General features: G+C 42.6%; 2 protein-coding genes across 4 annotated transcripts; one reads left to right on the top strand and one right to left on the bottom strand.

The window, feature by feature from the left end:
* Window positions 1-2,040: 2,040 nt before the first annotated feature.
* MARS1 (methionyl-tRNA synthetase 1) lies at window positions 2,041-15,254 on the top strand. 3 transcript variants are annotated; one of them, XM_051961568.1, is made up of 22 exons: window positions 2,042-2,181; window positions 3,304-3,394; window positions 4,007-4,085; window positions 4,946-5,080; window positions 5,168-5,243; window positions 5,414-5,586; window positions 5,779-5,891; window positions 6,330-6,446; window positions 7,000-7,203; window positions 8,345-8,546; window positions 8,816-8,890; window positions 8,973-9,143; window positions 9,385-9,480; window positions 9,667-9,784; window positions 11,914-12,127; window positions 13,273-13,404; window positions 13,519-13,623; window positions 13,710-13,896; window positions 14,496-14,567; window positions 14,726-14,749; window positions 14,858-14,941; window positions 15,019-15,254. In XM_051961568.1, exons 1-22 carry the CDS (start codon window positions 2,073-2,075, stop codon window positions 15,163-15,165), a joined length of 2,724 nt encoding a protein of 907 aa, XP_051817528.1. In that variant the 5' UTR covers window positions 2,042-2,072; the 3' UTR covers window positions 15,166-15,254. The 3 variants fall into 3 exon arrangements, with proteins under 3 accessions (XP_051817527.1, XP_051817528.1, XP_051817529.1); XM_051961567.1 differs by having other exon boundaries at window positions 2,041-2,181; window positions 14,726-14,941; XM_051961569.1 differs by lacking the exon at window positions 14,726-14,749 and having other exon boundaries at window positions 2,044-2,181.
* On the bottom strand, window positions 15,193-17,811 carry DDIT3 (DNA damage inducible transcript 3). Its single transcript, XM_051961572.1, has 4 exons — window positions 17,704-17,811; window positions 16,354-16,401; window positions 15,901-16,056; window positions 15,193-15,716 (listed from the first exon to the last, which is right to left on the bottom strand). Exons 3-4 carry the CDS (start codon window positions 16,036-16,038, stop codon window positions 15,342-15,344), a joined length of 513 nt encoding a protein of 170 aa, XP_051817532.1. The 5' UTR covers window positions 16,039-16,056; window positions 16,354-16,401; window positions 17,704-17,811; the 3' UTR covers window positions 15,193-15,341.
* Window positions 17,812-18,273: the final 462 nt, after the last annotated feature.

Here is an 18,273-nt window from a genome sequence, read left to right as displayed (position 1 = left end):
GTCTCACCCCAGAGAAATTCCTTAAAGTTTCTGGTGTAGCAATCTAGGGACAGGGATATGATAGAGAATGTCAGCTCCTCTCATATCTTTCTTATAGTTTTTAATTGTCATTCTATGCGATTTTTGTTTTGGCAGGTGACTAGGAGACTAATAAAAGAGAACTAAAGGGGATGGTTTCAAAGAAAGTGAAAAAGAAACATCTGAGAAAGGAAGAAAGAATCCTTAAAGAGAGACTTTGCTTAATATCCTGAGTGAACTATTATGGTGAAACTGTGTTCTCAGAATTCAACTTTATTTTTTGTAATAATTAAATTAAAAGTGATTTGTTGGAATCTTTACAAACTGCTAACTAATTAGAGTTGATCTGATCTTACAAGAAGATGTTTTGGGCAGAACCTGAAACAAGGTACTAAGTAGAACTAATTAGTACAATGCTTGTGTTTGCACCTTTACTCGTAGGAGTTCACAAGTTTGCCAGATTCACAGAGTAAACTTTGTACCTTGGTGGATTCACACCTCCCTTAAAGCTCTTAGGGCCAGAGAGTGTTGAGGTCTAGCTTTGGGGTACCTAAATGAAATTAGGGTTAAGGTCTAGTGGCAGGTTTGGGGTACAGATTCGGCACAAGGGGGTCTAGTAGCGGCGCGAGTTCCCAATAAAAGCATTTATTGGCCCGGAGAGCTAGATTGATAAAAGACGTTTATTATTGGGTAAGCAAAGTTAAAGTATAGGCGAAGGTAGAGATAAGGAGGGCACTGGACAGAGGGTCCAGTGGACAGAGGGTCCTCACATGGTAGCCATGTTTGGAATCTCTGCAAAGAGGGGTTCCCAGCATGGCCTTTTTATAATAGGAGACTTAGCTCCAGGGGCTTTCGGGTGTAGCCCCAAAGTTGGCTCATATCCGGGTGGGGCTGGGAACAGGTCAGATCTTCTATTGGAATTCAAAGGGACCAGGATTTGTGAGTTAAAGGGCAATTTACATTATTAACTTAGGAGAGGGTGGGAATCTAGAAAGGAAGCTTTCCCAGATCAAGAGCACTATGGGAGAAAACCCATAATCCCATTCTCTCAGAAGAGTCAGATATAAGGCCAGTGATGAGACATCTATTCCAGAATATTTTCCATTTGGCTGCTGGTGGCAGACGAAGAGTTTTCAGAGGAAAAAGCTAGGAGTGGAGAGTTCAGCGGACAACCGGATTCATCTTCATCTCACCCCACTGTAGTTGGTGGCTGGGCTCCCCAGAAGGAGACAAGAGATTCATTCCATCTCTGTGCTGGTTGGAGGCTGAAGAAAGCCGAGGCAGAGGCTGAAGGACAGAACCTTTGGATTTGGAGGTATTTGGAGGGCTCTAAGCTAACGGGTTGTGTCTTGAGAAAACAAGAACTCCAACATTTGAACAACAGTGATTGTTTTTTTTTCCATTCCATCCTAGGTAATTTTTGTGTTATTACTTATTATATTATTAATAGTAAATTTTTAAAAAGATTTTGTTATATAGAGATATGAGCTACTGCTTATTAAAGAGATTTATCCAAATTATTTAGTGAATAAACACTTAACGGTCAGCTCTAAATTAATGGTTGAATCATTGCAATCTGATTAATAAGAAAATATCCAGACAAATTGTCTTAGAACTCGGGATGATAAATATTAGTAAATTAAGCATTCAAGTAACAGTCTAAGTGAATGGGGATTTCATAAAACCTGTTACAAATGCTTATAGGGTGTAACTTAGTGGCTGCAATGGCGTGCGCCACGAGCGTACAAAGGCTCTGTCTAGGGTTGACAGTAGAGGCTTAAAAGTGAGGAAAAACAGGCCAGGCACGGAAAGAAGCGGACTGCTCTATCATCAACTCTTGTCTCTATGGTTTCGGAGTAGTCTCTTCCGCTTCCTTTGCTGATGCATTGTGGGAGTTGAAGTCTCCTCTTAGCTGGAAAACCCCTGGCGCTGATTGATTGGAAACTTCCCTTCCCTACGTGCAGTGCGGCGGTTGAAGAGTAAGTCTGCAGAGACAGGAGTGCGAGGGGCGGGCAAGCCGGTTCCTGTTGCATCAGCGGCTGCGCGGAGGTAGAATGCAGCTTTTCGTGAGCGACGGCGCCCCGGGGAACCTGCCCGTCCTGGCCGCGGCTGGGCGGGCGGGGGCCAGAGGCAAGCTGCTCATCCACATCGTGGGCCCCGAAGGTACCGGGGATGGGACGCAAGATGCCGGATTCTTTTCTTCACTCCCCTTCCCCGTGCTCCTTACCTCCCTCTCTCCCCATGACGTCTCCTCTACCCCCTCCTTCCCCATCTCCCTCAGATTCTTTAGTCAACCCTTGCAGGACCCCCTCCCCCTTGGTTCCTACCCACCCCAATCTACCATTTATTCCTTCTTTTGGGAATCTGCTGCCAACCACTGCTCTCACTCCCTTCTCTCGTGCTGATATGTTCTCCTGGGTCTTCTCTCCCATGAACCGTTTCAAAAGAAGAAAAGAAAAAAGTTTCTTGGTGTTAAACACAAACTGACAAACCCAAAGCATTACTGTCGGTTCTCATTTCCTGGCCTTCTCCCACTAGAATCCACCGCCTCCTCAGTGCACACCCTCTTCCCAAGCAGCCACATGATGTGATCAAGAGGACTTGAATTCAAATCCTGCCTCTTACATTTCCTAATTGGGTTACTCCACACAAAGTCTCCTCCCTCTCTGCTACAGTGTCTTCATTTTTAAATTGAAGTCGTTGACTTGCAGAGGACTGGAAAGTATCTTCTAGCACCGACTTATGGTCCTTCAGTTACTCCTGATCTGTCCAGTTGTTCCTTTCACTTGACTCGAGCCCTTGCTACTAGTCTAATATCACTCTTCGTTTTTCTACAAAAGCTTAATTAATTCCACAATCATTACTTTTTACTCTGTGCATAGCATTTTGCTAGGATCTGGGAGAAGTACAAAGTTTAGATAAGGCAAACTCCAACCCTTTTGGAATGGGCAAGGGAATAAGATACAAAGAAAGAGCAGCATAATAGAATATGAAAGGAGTTATAGCTGTAACAGCTACGGACTTTGTGAGCTCTGAGGGGGAAGGTCATGAGTGTTCTGGGGGAATCAGAGAAGATTCGTCTCAGTTTCCATTTCTCTTGGAGGTTACTTAGAGTCCATCTGAAATCCATTCTTGGTCATTGCCAATCACCTTTCCCCACAATAATCCTGTTTTGGGAATTCTCAGCTAAGATTGTTCTGTCCTTTTCCTTCCCCTTGGGTTTATCTGTTGTAGGTGAGTTCATATTCAGTTCTCATTCCTGTCTGTTTACCTGTCCCTTATCAGAGCGCGTGGTCCCATTCTTGACTCGGCCTAAACTTCCAGTCTTGAAACTAGACAGTGACCGCTACCTCTTTTCAACTAGCGCAATTTGCAGGTAAGTTTTGGTTAGAGGATATCGAAGAGGTAATGGGGATGAGGGAGGAGGCTATGGGTGAAGATTAAGAAATAAAGTGTGTTATACTTTAACATATTTAACATGTATTGGTCAACCTCCATCTGGAAGAAGGGGTGGGGGGAGAAGGGAAAAAGTTGGAACAAAAAGATTTGCAACTGTCAATGCTGAAAAATTACCTATGCGTATATTTTGTAAATAAAAAGCTATAATAATAATAAAAAAAAGAAATAAAGTATGATGGCTTCTCTTTTCTGGCTTTGTGTGCTATTGTGGGAGGAAAGACGATGAGTCCATCATTGGCATAGATAGATGGCACCATCCCTAAATTCATTCCCACCCCTTTTTTTCATTTAAAAAAATATTTTATATTTCGTTTTTAATTACATGTAAAGATAGTTATCAACATTCATTTTTGTGAGATTTTTAATTCCTAACTTTTTCTCTCCCTCCTTTACCTTCCCCTTCCCTAAGACAGCAAGCAATCTTATATAGATTATACATATACAATCATTTTTAACTTATTTCCATATGAGTCACATTGGGAAAGAAAAACCAGAACAAAAAATAACCCATCTTTTTCTTTTCCCACAGGTATTTCTTTTTGTTATCTGGTTGGGAACAAGATGACCTCACTAACCAGTGGTTGGAATGGGAGACAACAGAGCTCCAGGTAGGGGCCGTGGCCTGATAGGTGAGGAGGGCTAAGAGCCATTTGTTTTTTTTTTTTAATTTAATTTAATTTAATTTTATAATAACTTTATATTGACAGAATCCATGCCAGGGTAATTTTTTTTACATTATCCCTTGCACTCGCTTCTGTTCCGATTTTTCCCCTCCCTCCCTCCACCCCCTCCCCTAGATGGCAAGCAGTCCTATATATGTTAAATATGTTGCAGTATATCCTAGATACAATATATGTGTGCAGAACCGAACAGTTCTCTTGTTGCATAGGGAGAATTGGATTCAGAAGGTAAAAATAACCCGGGAAGAAAAACAAAAGTGCAAACAGTTCACATTGGTTTCCCAGTTTTCTTTCTTTGGGTGTAGCTGCTTCTGTCCATCATTTATCAATTGAAATTCAGTCTTTGTCAAAGAAATCCACTTCTATCAGAATACATCCTCATACAATATCGTTGTCAAAGTGTAAAGTGATCTCCTGGTTCTGCTCATTTCACTTAGCATCAGTTCATGTAAATCTCTCCAAGCCTCTCTGTATTCATCCTGCTGGTCATTTCTTATAGAACAATAATATTCCATAACATTCATATACCACAATTTACCCAGCCATTCTCCAATTGATGGGCATCCATTCAATTTCCAGTTTCTAGCCACTACAAACAGGGCTGCCACAAACATTTTAGCACATACAGGTCCCTTTCCCTTCTTTAGTATTTCTTTGGGATATAAGCCCAATAGAAACACTGCTGGATCAAAAGGTATGCACAATTTGGTAACTTTTTGGGCATAATTCCAGATTGCTAAGAGCCATTTGTTAATAGTAACTCTATGTTCTTCTCCATCCTCCTTTAGCCTGTACTTTCTGTTGCCCTCTACAACTTGGTGGTCCAGGGAAAGAAGGGAGAGGATGTCCTTTCTCCAGTCCGAAGGGCATTGATCCACATTGATCACAGTCTGAATCGACGAAGCTGCCCTTTCCTTGTTGGGGTGAGTTGGGGCTTGGAGGTACAGGGAGAAAGGAATTTTCTATGAAGAGCTAAGTTGTCAGACTTGTTCTTTCTCTTCCCAATAAAGGATTCAGAATCTTTGGCTGATATTGTTCTGTGGGGAGCGCTATACCCTTTACTCCAGGATCCAACTTACCTCCCTGGTGAGAATTGTACTTATTACTTAATTTTGCAGCCTTTGAGAGCTAGGGCTGAGGGATTGGAATAGGGAGGAAGTAGGATATTGGAAAGCCTACTAAGGGCGGAGGATCCTAGGAGTGGATCCTCTTTCCTTATTCTAAGCTTCTGACGTCTTTTCCCTTTTCCTATCCAGATGAACTTGCTGCCTTGCAGACCTGGTTCCAGACCCTGAGTGTTCAGGAACCATGCCAGCAGGCTGTTGAATCTGTCCTGAAAAAGCAGGGGATCTTGGCTTTCCGGTCGTATTTGCAAAAACAGCCACAGCCCAGTGTTCCCTTAGAAAGACCTGTCACTAATGAGCCTGAGGTATGAGGTGGGAAGACTAAAGACTTGTGGGGCTTCCCACATTTGATTGGGAAGCCTGAGGTATATGAGGGTGATTAGAAGATAGACTCTGTTAATGTTACTTGAAGACATTGTTGATAGGAAAGAGGGAGGTTTCTGTACCCTGGCAGTTGATTTTACTTTGTGGGACATGGCTGGGGTTCCTTTCCACAGGAGGATGAGCTTCCTGCTCACATGCTTTCTGAGGAGGAGATCGCCATGGCGGCAACAATTTGGGAGCAAGGATTGGAAGCTCTGCCTCCACTTAGACCACGGCAGAATCCAGTGTGAGTTGGAACTTGTATTTCCTTTGTTCCTTCTACCTCATTGTCCAGGGACTTTTGGGATATTTCCTTTGTTCCTTCTACCTCATTGTCCAGGGACTTTTGGGATATTTCCTTTGTTCCTTCTACCTCATTGTCCAGGGACTTTTGGGGGATGACCACTGAATCCTGACTCCTTCCAAAAAGCAAAACAAAACAAAACAAAAAAAAAAAAAAAACTGCACTGAGGTTTTTGTGATACCCAATATGTAGCCTTGCAAGGGAGGTAGAAAGCACTCACAGGAAAAAAAAATACATTATTGTAAGTATTAATGTTTTAAAGCAATTTGAGTATCTCAGTACTTTGTCTTCTAACTGGGCTCTAACCTTTGTCTTGAATCTAACCTTCCAAACTGCCAGGTTGTCACTCTGTTCTGTATTCCCTTCACCCCTTCTCATTAGATTACCAGTGGCTGGAGAAAGGAATGTGCTCATCACCAGTGCCCTTCCATATGTCAACAATGTCCCACATCTTGGCAACATCATTGGCTGTGTCCTTAGTGCTGATGTCTTTGCCAGGTAGATCTGGGTGTTGGGGAAAAGATTGGAATGGGGAAGTTCCTGAGGGGCTGGTAGGGGACTCCTGTGGAATGAAGAGGAATTGCTAAAGGGAGAAATTGCCTCTGAGGGAAAATCAAACATCCTGGGGCTGGGAGAGAGGGAAGAGCCTCTTGAATGCCTGAGAGATTGGAAGACAAACTCTACCCTTCAGGAAGTAGGGCCTAGAAAAAAGCTTTTGTAAAAAGATGGAAAATGTGTTTATGATTATATTCCTAGTACCTAGAACCATTCCTTGTATGCAATTTTAAAAAATATCTTTTTATTGACAGAACATATGCATGGGTAATTTTTCATCTTTGACCCTTGCAAACACTTCTGTTCCAACTTTTCCCTTCCTTCCCTCCATCCCCTCCCCCAGATGGCAGGCAGTCTCATACATGTTAAACATGTTAAAGTATATCTTAAATACAATATAATACAATTGGTTTTTAATAAATGTGCTTTTTTGGGGGTTGGGGCCAAGACTGGCGTAGCATCTATTGTGCCTTTTGACTGCCCTTTTGCCCTCAAGGTACTGTCGACTACGCCAGTGGAATACATTGTATTTATGTGGGACAGATGAGTATGGGACAGCAACAGAAACCAAAGCCATGGAGGAGGGTTTGACACCCCAACAGATCTGTGACAAGTACCACGCTATCCACGCCAGCATCTACCGTTGGTTTAACATTTCTTTTGACTTCTTTGGTCGGACCACCACTCCCCTTCAGACCAAGTAAGCTCTTGTGGTAGGGGGATGGAGTGGGTGGGATCATTGAGAATATGAAATAACTGTTGAAGGGCTTGATGAATTGCTGGAAAAATGTAACTTTATTTTTTCAAATACATTTTATCAATTTTATTAAATTTGTAAAAATATTTTGAACACTTTTTTTTTTTGGCTGAGGCAGTTAGGATTAAGTGACTTGCCTAGGGTCATACAGCTAGGAAGTGTTAAGTGTCTGAGGTGAGATTTGAACTCGGGTCCTCCTGACTTTAGGGCTGGTGCTCTAACCACTGCACCACCTAGCTGCCCCTTGAGTACTCCTTTTAAAAAAAATTTTAAGTTCCTGATTCCCTTCCCCACCCCTGAGGGGCAAGCCCTATGATAGCTTTCTATATGTGAAGTCATATGAAACATTTCCATAATAGCCATGTTGTAAAAGGAAGAAAATTATATAAAACAAAGTTCAAAGACTATAGCCTGCACTTTTCCAGTGCAGGAATACTAATGTTAGAGGAGATGAAAAGAAAAGGAAAAAAATGCATGACTTATTCTAGTTAAGTTTTTCTTTATTGTTTCCCTTATCCTTCTTCCCTTTGTTCATATAGTGCAGAAATTATGCTTTATTATCCCCTCTTAAAACTCCTTGTGTTCTGTTTGTATGTAGTTTCTTTATGTAGTTCTATCTTAGATTGTGTTAAAAAACATATTATCCCTAATTGTTTAGAGCTTTCCTTCTAATACATAAGCGTTCAGATTCCAGGCTCTGCTCGTTACTAGTTTTGTGATCTTAGGCAAGTCACTGGGCCTCAAGTTTCCTCATCTGTAAAGTGGATTTGGGCTAAATGGTCTCTAAAGTTCCTTCTATGTCCAAATCTATGATCATGTATTAGACAAAATAATAATGTATTGTCAACAGAAATACAAACTTTAGAGTTTATTGAAGGAAAAGCTTTTCATCAAAGATTATGATGGTATTTTGAGGAGTGACCCAAAGGCTAATTGGAAAAAGTGAACAGCAATGAAGCCAAGTCCTTTCTGGGCCTCCTGGCTCTTTTTGTTTATTTAAGTGCTGGAGCAGTCTCTATGCTAATTTGGCCCATTTCCTCTTACTTTTTCCTGTGTGTCCCTTCTTCCTTTTGCACTCTGCTAGGATCACGCAAGACATCTTCCAGAGGCTGCTGTCGAGAGGCTTCTTGCTCAAGGACACAGTAGAGCAGCTTCGGTGTGAGCGGTGTGCTCGTTTCCTTGCTGATCGATTTGTGGAAGGCATATGCCCTTTCTGTGGTTATGAGGAGGCCCGTGGTGACCAATGTGATAAATGTGGCAAGCTCATCAATGCCATTGAGCTAAAGGTGGGAAAGAATTCAAGACAGACATGGGGCTTCTTGTTCTCACTGAGCTCCTTGTCTGATAATGTTCCTTGTTTTTACTCTCCAGCTAGAGTTCACAGCCTCCCCACTTCTCATCTCTACCTCAGTCTTGTTTTTGTTATCTACCAGTTGAACTTTGCTCCTACCAAGATCTCTTGTCTTCCCTTTAAGTTTTGCTCTTCATGGGACTGTGTCTCTAATTTGCTTTACATATTCATGGGGTTTTTTCCCTGTCTTTTCTCTTCTTATAGAAGCCTCAGTGTAAGATCTGCCGGGAATCCCCTGTAGTGAAATCTTCTCAGCACTTGTTCCTGGACCTACCCAAGGTAAATTCTCCCATCAGTTTCCTGTTACATCATTGATTTGTACATTCTCTATTCTCTTAGCATTTGCATTCTTCTCCTTCAGCTGGAGAAACGCCTGGAGGAGTGGTTGGGGAGGACTCTAGCTAGCAGTGACTGGACACCCAATGCTCGATTCATCACACGTTCATGGCTCCGGGATGGGCTCAAACCACGATGTATAACTCGTGACCTCAAATGGGGTACCCCTGTGCCCTTAGAAGGATTCCAGGACAAGGTCAGAAGTTTGGCAAAATTTCCTACTTCTCTCTCCAAATAAACTGGCTCTGAAGTCTTTGTGCCCTGGGATTGGCTTTGGCCCAGTAGGATTGAGTTTGTGGGAGATTATGTTGTTTTAGTAGGTGGATGCTGGGTTGATGAGTCTTGACTGTCAGTTACCATTTTTATCCTCTTGTTCTCTCTTCACTCATTCTGCTCCATCCTCATCTTAACATATATCCCTTCTTTGAATTCTCCAGGTATTTTATGTTTGGTTTGATGCCACAATTGGCTATCTGTCCATCACAGCCAACTATACTGACCAATGGGAACGATGGTGGAAGAATCCAGATCAGGTAAGCTGTATTTGAGCTTATTGTTTTTGGGATGGGTGGAGGAAATTGTGTGTGTGTGTGTGTGTGTGTGTGTGTGTGTGGAGAGAGAGAGAGAGAGAATGAGAATGTGTGTGTTGTGAGGGGTGGTCTCCATTTTCCTGAATATCTGATTTCATTGAGATTTCTCTCTTTATTCAAACTACCCAGGTAGAACTCTACCAGTTCATGGCCAAAGACAATGTCCCTTTCCACAGTGTTGTCTTCCCTTGCTCAGCCCTTGGAGCCGAAGACAACTATACCCTGGTCAGCCACCTCATTGCCACAGGTGCCCTGAGTGATGGGGTAGAGGGGTAGGAGTAAGAGTGGGATTTTGAAGAACAATGAGATGATGAAGTCAGTGACCATGTCTATCTTGGTGATGTTTTTGAAAAGGGAGTTGAAATGAACTAGTAACTTCTAAGCCAAGGAGAAAAGAAATAAGAAATTCCAGAGAATTGAAGGAGATGGGCCAGGGATAGGGCACATAGGAGAACAAAACTGCCCTTTTCCTAATGGAAAGGTCTACTCAGCAGCAGTGGAGTATATTTTAGCTGATCTACTTAGTGAAGAATTATCATGTTTCTTACCATGGCTATATAGAAATGTTTAAAAAATTTTTTTCAAATTATTTTTTGCTTTTACAAATTAAAAATTTCCCCAAACCACATAGTTTAAAAATTAATTTGTCTTCTTTTTTGTTTACTGTCCTACCCCAAGCAAGTTTTTTTTTAATCTGGAAGAAATCCCACAATACATATCTACATACATATTTGAACATCTCTGTCTTTTTCCTTTCTAGCTGGAGATGTGGAATGTTTTATTTTCATGCTTTTGTGTTTCAAGGTTGTTTTTCTCTGTAAACTTTGCTCTGCATCAGTTTACTCAGATGTCTTCTTGTTTGTTACCATTTTACCTTCAATGGTTGTTGATAACTTAGATTTCTTCCTTTGAAAACTTCTTGTTCATATCCTTTGATCATTTATCATTGGGGGTCTTAGATTTATAATTTTGCATGAGTTTCATACATATTTATGTGTATTGTGTCTTGTAAATGAGACTTATAATTAGAAAAAATTGTTGCAGGAATTTTTTTCCTTGGTTACCTAGTTTTTTCCTAATTTTTGTTAGCTTTTGTTTGTGAAAAAACTTTTAGAATTTTATGTGCAGTTAATCAGAATTGTACATTTTATTTTGTGTGACTGATACTTTTCTCCCATTTATTTAGTCATAGAACTTTTACCCATTCATAGATTTCTTCCTTGTTCCTCTAATTTTATTAAGATTTGACTTTAATATCCAAGTTATATATTCCTTTGAAAAATCTCTTGGCATATAATATGAGGTATGTCATGTTGCTTTCCAGTTTTTCTAGTAGTTTTTGTGAGTGAGTCCTTCTCCCAGCAACTGAGATCTTGGGTTTGTCTTTTCTTCTTACCTTTTGTACATAATTGTTCCTGTGATCAGCTTCTTTTTTGTTTCAATAAATACCAGATCCATTTAAATATTTACTACTTGATAGCATAGTTTGAGATCTGGGACTGATGAACTAATTTCCTTTGCACTGATTTTCCCCCGTTATTACTCTTGAGATTCTTATCCTTTTATTCCTCCATTTGAATTTTGTTATTTTTTTACTTTCATAGACTGTTCTTTTAGGAATTTGGTACAGCATTGAATAAAGTAAGTCAATATAGGTCATATTGCTGCAGGAGAGCATTTGATTCCAAGTTGGAAATGAGAACCTTTGAACAGGTTTCTCTTTAAGTCAAAGCTTTATTTCAACAATGAGGGAGGACCGAATAGCCTGGATAACTAATTATCAATTATGGTTGGGGGAAGAAAACTTTTATAATAAAGTGTTGGCTCTTAGCCATGTTGAGAATACTAAGGCTGCTAAAAAACAATCTTTTTCAGATAGTAGCTTAACTACTTGGTTACCTGGGTTCAAGGAATTGTTTACTGGGCAAGTGTTTCTTCTGTAGGCCCAACAAGTCTAGTGATTTTAGAAAATGTTTTTGTTAGTAATTTTCATAGGTTAGTCCCCGGGTTAGGATCCAGCATGTCTTGTACAATACTGTCATTTTTGTTATATTTGCTCAACCAACCTATGAGCAATTCATGTCTCTCCAACTTTTTAGGTCTGACTTTATCTGCAAAGAATGTTTTATAGTTAGATTCTTATAGTCCTTGGGTGAATCTTGGAAGACAAGATTTGTATATAATGTACGTGTATTATGGATAATTAGTTAGATTTCCCTAATATGGGAGAGGGGGGAGAATGATATCTAGCATTATGGGAAATGGGTGGAATTTTGCTAGTGTGGGAATAATATGATTGGTGGATTCAAGGGGTGTTGAACATGTGTGGAAAAGAGAAAGGGAAAAACTCATCCTGATTTTCTCCTTCCTGTCTAGAATACCTGAACTATGAGGATGGAAAGTTCTCTAAGAGCCGAGGTGTGGGGGTGTTTGGGGACATGGCCCAAAACACGGGTATCCCTTCTGACATCTGGCGCTTCTACCTGCTCTATGTTCGCCCTGAAGGACAGGACAGTTCATTCTCCTGGACTGACTTGATGCTCAAGAATAATTCTGAATTGCTTAACAACCTGGGTAACTTTGTCAACAGGTATTTAATATGGAAAAATAATTGGGGGGAAGAGGTGACTGGGGGAAGAACTTTGTTCTGTGGCTTTCTTGTTTCCTGGAGCTGGTGGGAGGAGAGGTATGGCAAGAGATATTTGACTTCCTTCTTTTGGAAAGGATTGGGGATTAAGAGGCTGAAGCCAAGTGAAGCAATTGAAAGAGCAGGCTGGGAATATATAGATTTGGGGGGTATTGTTAGAAAATTATATGGGGTTAGAAAGTGGAAACAGAAGCCAAAATGAAGGGAAACATCAATTACAGACTCTCTCACCTTTTAATGGACATAAAAATGAAAAACTGATTGAAAATACTTATGTAAATAAATCCTCTTCTATTGGTTTCATGAAACTATAAACATCTTTACAAATATCTTATGCCACAGAGAAAAAAATATACTAGAGAGAACTTTTTTCTCAAGTTTTTAAGAATGGTGGCTATGAAAGATAGGAGTGTGCTTCTGTTAGCTCTGATCACACTGTAGCAATTTTGGTACCTTGTGATCTCCTTCCCAGTCTTACTCCCAATCCTTTGCCTTGGACATAGGAATTTCTCCCATGGATGAGAATCCTCTTAACTCCTTAACTAAGAAACTAGCAGTCTTGGATCAAAAACTAGTTCATTCTCCCATTCTTTTTTTTTCCCTGTGTTTCTTTGATATCTGGTAGTAATCTATATAGGTTATAATATCAGTTGATAATTCCAATTGTCTATAAAATTAGCACAGTCAACTTTTTCAATTATTTAAGTGATAAACTTTATAAAAACATAAAAAAAAATATAGTGACTACTGCATGTACATTGACTGCCTATTATGTGGAGCCAAGGCTTAATACTGGGGGAGAAAGAAAGAAAAGTATAGCCTCTGCCTTGGGGAGCTGAATCTCCCATAGGAGGGGGTGGGGAAAAACAGAAGAAACATTAAGGCATAAACCTAGAGTACTTAGTTAAAAGTGAATAACCATCAAGATTCCATGATGTAGAACTTGTTTCAATTACCAATGCTGAAGGAATGTGGGGTAATAGAAATGGGGATTTCAGGGCTGTGGAGTTTTTTGTTTGTTTGTTGGCTGAACCTTGGTGGTAAGATCTGAACTCAACTTGTTTCCCTCCTTCCTCATTCCCCCAAAGAGCTGGGATGTTTGTATGCAAGTTTTTTGGGGGCTGTGTGCCTAAGATGACACTAACACCGGATGACCAGCGATTACTTGCTCATGTCACATTGGAGTTACATCAATACCACCAACTGCTAGAGAAGGTTCGGTGAGTACTCCAATTACATCTTCCCTCCACAGATTATCAAGAATGGGAAAGCTTTTTTCCTCATTCCTCTAGCGTTAAACCTTCGGCTGTTCTGTATTACCTATTCCCTTGTAGGATTAGAGATGCCCTTCGCTGTATCCTTACTATCTCCCGACATGGCAACCAGTACATTCAAGTGAATGAACCCTGGAAGCGGATCAAGGGCAATGAGGCTGATAGGTAAAATGTTTTCAGTGGGTCTTCCCATTCATAAGAGGCTGTAGATGCCTATAACACCAGACTAACATCTTCTCCATCTTCCCCAGACTCCGGGCTGGCACAGTGACAGGTGTGGCAGTGAATATGGCTGCCCTGCTCTCCATCATGATGCAGCCCTACATGCCTACAGTCAGCACAACTATCCAGACCCAGTTGCAGCTCCCACCTGCAGCCTGTGCTGTCTTGCCTACTGATTTCCCATGCTTTCTGCCTGCTGGGCACCAGATTGGTATAGTAGGTTATCTTTCAGAAATTCTGTTCTCTTTGAAGCTTTGGCTTTTTTATCCTTCCTTCCTTACTCCCCCTTCCCCTTCCTTCCCCCAAGCTCTTGTTTTAGGGATGGCGTTAACCAAGGCTTCTGATTCTCATTCTTTTTTGCATTTAAGCTTGAGATGTTTCATTCTATAATCTACTTTCACTGTCATCCTTTCAAAAATAGTGTTTATTAGATTTGCCTAAGTTTGATTTAATCTGGCTCCAGCCTCTATTTGTTATGTAAGAGATCCTTTATTATTATTGATAGATTATTATATTATATATTATTTACATATAGCCTTTATTGATAGGATTATTATATGATATTATTCACATATAGCGCTATCTCCTGATTTTTCCTGCTTTTCTTCCTCCAAAGCCTGTTTTTATATACTTTGGCCTCTATGGTCTCTTAGATTAGAGTTCTGTATATCATCTTCTCTAAAAGATATCAGTCTTTATTCCTTATCTGGGTTTTATTTCTTCAAAAACTCCTTCAAAGCCTCCTTTCAAGAAGGGCAGGTATCAAAGTTGTCATTCCTTTGATGCACCGGGCTTAACCTTCTCTTTGCTCACAGGTCAGTCCCTTGTTTCAGAAGCTAGAAAATGACCAGATTGAAAGCCTGAGAAAGCGCTTCGGAGGGGGCCAGGTAAGAAAGGGGGAGTGAAGCCATGCTCATTCTCCTCTGCTAGTTATGTAGTCCTTGTCGTCACTTCCTACCATTCTATTTCCAAAAAGCCCTCCTCTCCTTCTCTTACTGTTCTTTTCATCCTATTGGTACCTCACCTTCTCTTTTTCCTGTCTTAGCTAGAAGATTCCTTGGAGTTGAAGGTAATTACTTTCCCTCGAGCTGTTAAAAGGGATAATTGCAAGCATGTTTCTGTGTGGGGAGGAATAATTTATGCATTGGGTAAAAATGATTCCCTTATTCTTCCTAAGGCTAAAGTTTCCAAGGCAGAAGCCCCCACAGAACTAGCAAATCCTGAGCAGATCAAGCTACTAACAGATGCAGTGACAAAACAGGTAGGTTCAGGGAAAAGGGGAGAGGGCCAGTATTGGGACTATATCCACTCTCCCTCATCCTCTCTATAATCTCTCAGGGCAACATTGTCCGAGAGCTGAAGGCCCAGAAGGCAGACAAAGCCCAGGTGACTGCTGAGGTGGCTAAGCTGCTGGAGTTAAAGCAACAACTGGCACTGGCTGAAGGGAAGCCTCTGGAAGCCCCAAAGGGCAAGAAGAAGAAATGACAAAGTGAGCCCAAGATACCCTCAGAATATGATTGAGTAGAATTCATTTTAATGCACAGGTCAAATGTAATAAATATAATATCTCTATACATGGTATGGGGCCTTCCTTTTGGGGTAAATGCGCTGCTGATTGGCACTTGGGAGAGCAGAGGGGAAGGCCTCCAAAGCCCAGCCATTCATGATCGGGGCAAGCTGACCATTCGGTCAATTAGGGCCTGGCGGGTCATGTCTACCTCCTGGGTCAATCGCTCGATCTCTCTCTTCAAGCGCTCATTTTCAGCAACCAGACGGGCTACTTTCCGTTCATTCTCCTGTTCCTTTTCTTTCACGCTCTGCTTTCGATTTCTAGCTGGGGACTGCTCACTGTTCCTCCGTTTCCTCTTTCTTCCTCGTTCCCCCTGGTCCTCCTCTTCTTCCTGGGCCAGTGAGCTCTGGCTGGACTCAGGAGAGCAAGGGCTCTGGCCATTGTTTGTAATTCCCCCTGGCCTAGGCTCCTCAGCTAGCCACACCAGGGAGGCTGGGTCCAGAGTGGTAAAGGTTTTAAGTTCTTCCTACAAGAAAGCAAAAGATCGTGTGACACAACCTTCTGTGCATCAGAAAGAACCCATATCTTACATTGCAGTGCTTGGTAGCGGTGTCTAGGGCTACTCATCTTCCTCATCTGTAAAGTGGGAATAATAGGTATATTCCCTACCCCAGGGATTTTAACAGGGAAATTGCTTTTGTCAGCTTTACCTGTTCTGTTTCAGGGGGTTGGACGTAGGCTCCTCCATTCTCTTCAGAGGACAGCACCTCTTGTAGGTCCTCATACCAGGCCTCTAGCTCCCAGTTAGATAGTGTCCCAAAGGAGTAGGGCAGTGATTCAGCTGCCATCTCTGCTTAGATCGGACTCTGGGGAAAGAGTGTTGTCATTGAGAATGCTTCACAAAATGAGCTGGAAAAATACTCATTCCTGGCAATACCTCAACTTTTATATAGTACTTGATGGAAGAAAAAGGTTTATGTTCCACAGTAACTTGTCATTTATGCTACTCTTACCCTAATAGAAGCTGGGCCCTCAAATTCTAATCATGAGGAGATTTCCCAGTTATCCCCACCCCTTCAATAAAAGCTGGCAAGGTCATCAAAAAGAACAGTGAATCAGATAATTTATGAGTTACTGGACTAGGGCAAATGAGCCTTTTTTACCTGCTCTCAGGTATGGTGATGTATGAAGATAGACTTTCTTCTGGAACACTGTAGGAGGTAGAGAGAAAAAGAGATAAGCTGACTGGTTGGAAAGTGTTTCTCTGTTTTTTCTCAATCTGGAAGTTGGTTGATTAGAATCCAAACATCCTTTTCTAAGGTGTATGTACTGTAGTGGTCAAAGAGCCCAATTCCCTTTATTTTCAGTTGCTGGCATTTGTCATCCTGGTTGCATAATGGAAAAAGTCCCAGGCAAACCATAGCCTTCTTAACATCCAAAGTAGAACACAATTAAGTGCTAGAGAAAGGACTTGACTGGCAGTTTGCTGATTTTGAGTCCCCTTGACAAGGCAGGGACAGCTGCAGCCCAGAGGTGGCAAGCAGCAGCAGCTTCAGAGATCCCAGGAGGCTGCAGATGCAATACCGCCCCCGGTATTTCTCTGCTGGGCTGTCAGTTCCTCATGGGACTCTCCTTGCCTTCCTGCATATAGGACTGGGCTTTCATCAGCAGTGAGGCCCCAGACCAGAGGGCTCCAGAGTCAGGAAGGGGGCTGGCCTGATGCAATGGTTACATCGGGCTACTTGGAAAGGGGCACAATAAGGGAGTGCAAGCAAAATCCAGTTTGCTGAAAGCATCACATTCTGAGTGCCCCAAACTGGAGAAATACTTGTGCTACATTAATAAAGCTCCTAGGCCAGGGTAAGAGGAAATCACTCTTGGAGTTATCATCTTTTCAGTTTTCTAAGTGTCCTTTATTTCTAAAATTCTCTCTTTGCTGAAACATGTTGAACGCAGGGCCCAAGAGCACAAATCAACAAAATAAACAGCCCAGATTCTGGCTAGCACCCCAGGCAGGAGAGAAGGGTGAGCTCAGCTGCAGTCCCAATCCCAAATTATCCAAAGCTTGGACAACAGCTGAGGGGAGGGCTCTTGACACTTCTCCCTGTGATTGGCCGAATGGTGACATGCTCCCCTCGGAGGTCAGTCTCCTCCCCTCTGCAGACCAATCTCACCTCGACGCCCAAGGAAGCACCCTGGTACCCAAAGAGAGCAGCATCCCACAGAATCACTTATCCGGGTCCGACTGGAGGGAGGGCGGGGTCGTCCTTCCAAAGGAGGAAGAGGGGCATAAAACCTCTCCCATTTTGGACAAGATAATCCCACACCTTTTTTTGGGAGGTTACGAGCTCTCCAGGACCCTGAATTTATTAGGATCTTATGCTTTATGGTTAGAAAAGACCCCGGAAGAGAAGTTCACGTTTTGGGGACGCAGCGCCCGGAGTAGGGGGTGGAGTCCCTAATTTGGGGAGAGCAGTGACACGAAAGGGGAGAAGGTAGGGATTGACACTCGCCTCTCTCCTCGGGTCCCGGCTCTGGTTCTGGATTTGCCGCTGCCACCAGGTCATCTTCATCATCATCTATCCTTTGTCTGGTACTCAAGCGTCTGACCTCGGGTAGGCCTTTGGTCCAAGCTTTTTAAAGCGGTCCTACCCTCTTCCCTGAAGAGGGGCGGGATCTCAAGACTCAACCCAATAGGCGAGCGGCACGCCAGCTTCGGCCCCGCCCCGCCCCCTGGCCTCCACCACTCAGGAGCTCCTAGGGCCCTCCTCTCCAGCCCCCCTCAGTGAGGGGATAGAAGTCGCGTTGTACCCGGAAGTGGCTTAGGGTCACGAGGCTTTGGGGAGATGTGTGAGTCATACGAGTGCGCGCGCGCGCACGAGCTCGAACTGGGAGGAGAAGAGAGGAATGGAGGGAGAGGGAGGAGGGGTATGAGGCTGGGAGAGGGAGGGAGATGGAGTAAGCGAGGAAAGGAGGGCGGAGATGATGCAATGTTTGGCAACCGGTGCCTTCGCGCGCGCACGCGCACGCGCACGGCCTGTGGAGAGCTGTAGGAGGCGGGAGCCGGAGAGGCCTGGAGCCGC

This window comes from Antechinus flavipes, chromosome 5 (assembly GCF_016432865.1).
Source record: "Antechinus flavipes isolate AdamAnt ecotype Samford, QLD, Australia chromosome 5, AdamAnt_v2, whole genome shotgun sequence".
Taxonomy (NCBI): Eukaryota; Metazoa; Chordata; class Mammalia; order Dasyuromorphia; family Dasyuridae; genus Antechinus; species Antechinus flavipes.
The sequence above is the reverse complement of the archived record's forward strand: the minus strand, read 5'-3'. Positions and strand labels throughout refer to the sequence as shown.

Coding starts and splice junctions, on each gene's coding strand:
- DDIT3 (XM_051961572.1), bottom strand. CDS start 16,038: ATGGCAGCTGAATCACTGCCCTACTCCTTTGGGACACTATCTAACTGG. Junction 15,717..15,900: donor AACCCCCTGAAACAGAACAG/GTAAAGCTGACA, acceptor GCTTTCTTGTAG/GAAGAACTTAAAACCTTTAC.
- MARS1 (XM_051961567.1), top strand. CDS start 2,073: ATGCAGCTTTTCGTGAGCGACGGCGCCCCGGGGAACCTGCCCGTCCTG. Junction 3,395..4,006: donor TCAACTAGCGCAATTTGCAG/GTAAGTTTTGGT, acceptor CTTTTCCCACAG/GTATTTCTTTTTGTTATCTG. Junction 9,144..9,384: donor TAGAAGGATTCCAGGACAAG/GTCAGAAGTTTG, acceptor TGAATTCTCCAG/GTATTTTATGTTTGGTTTGA.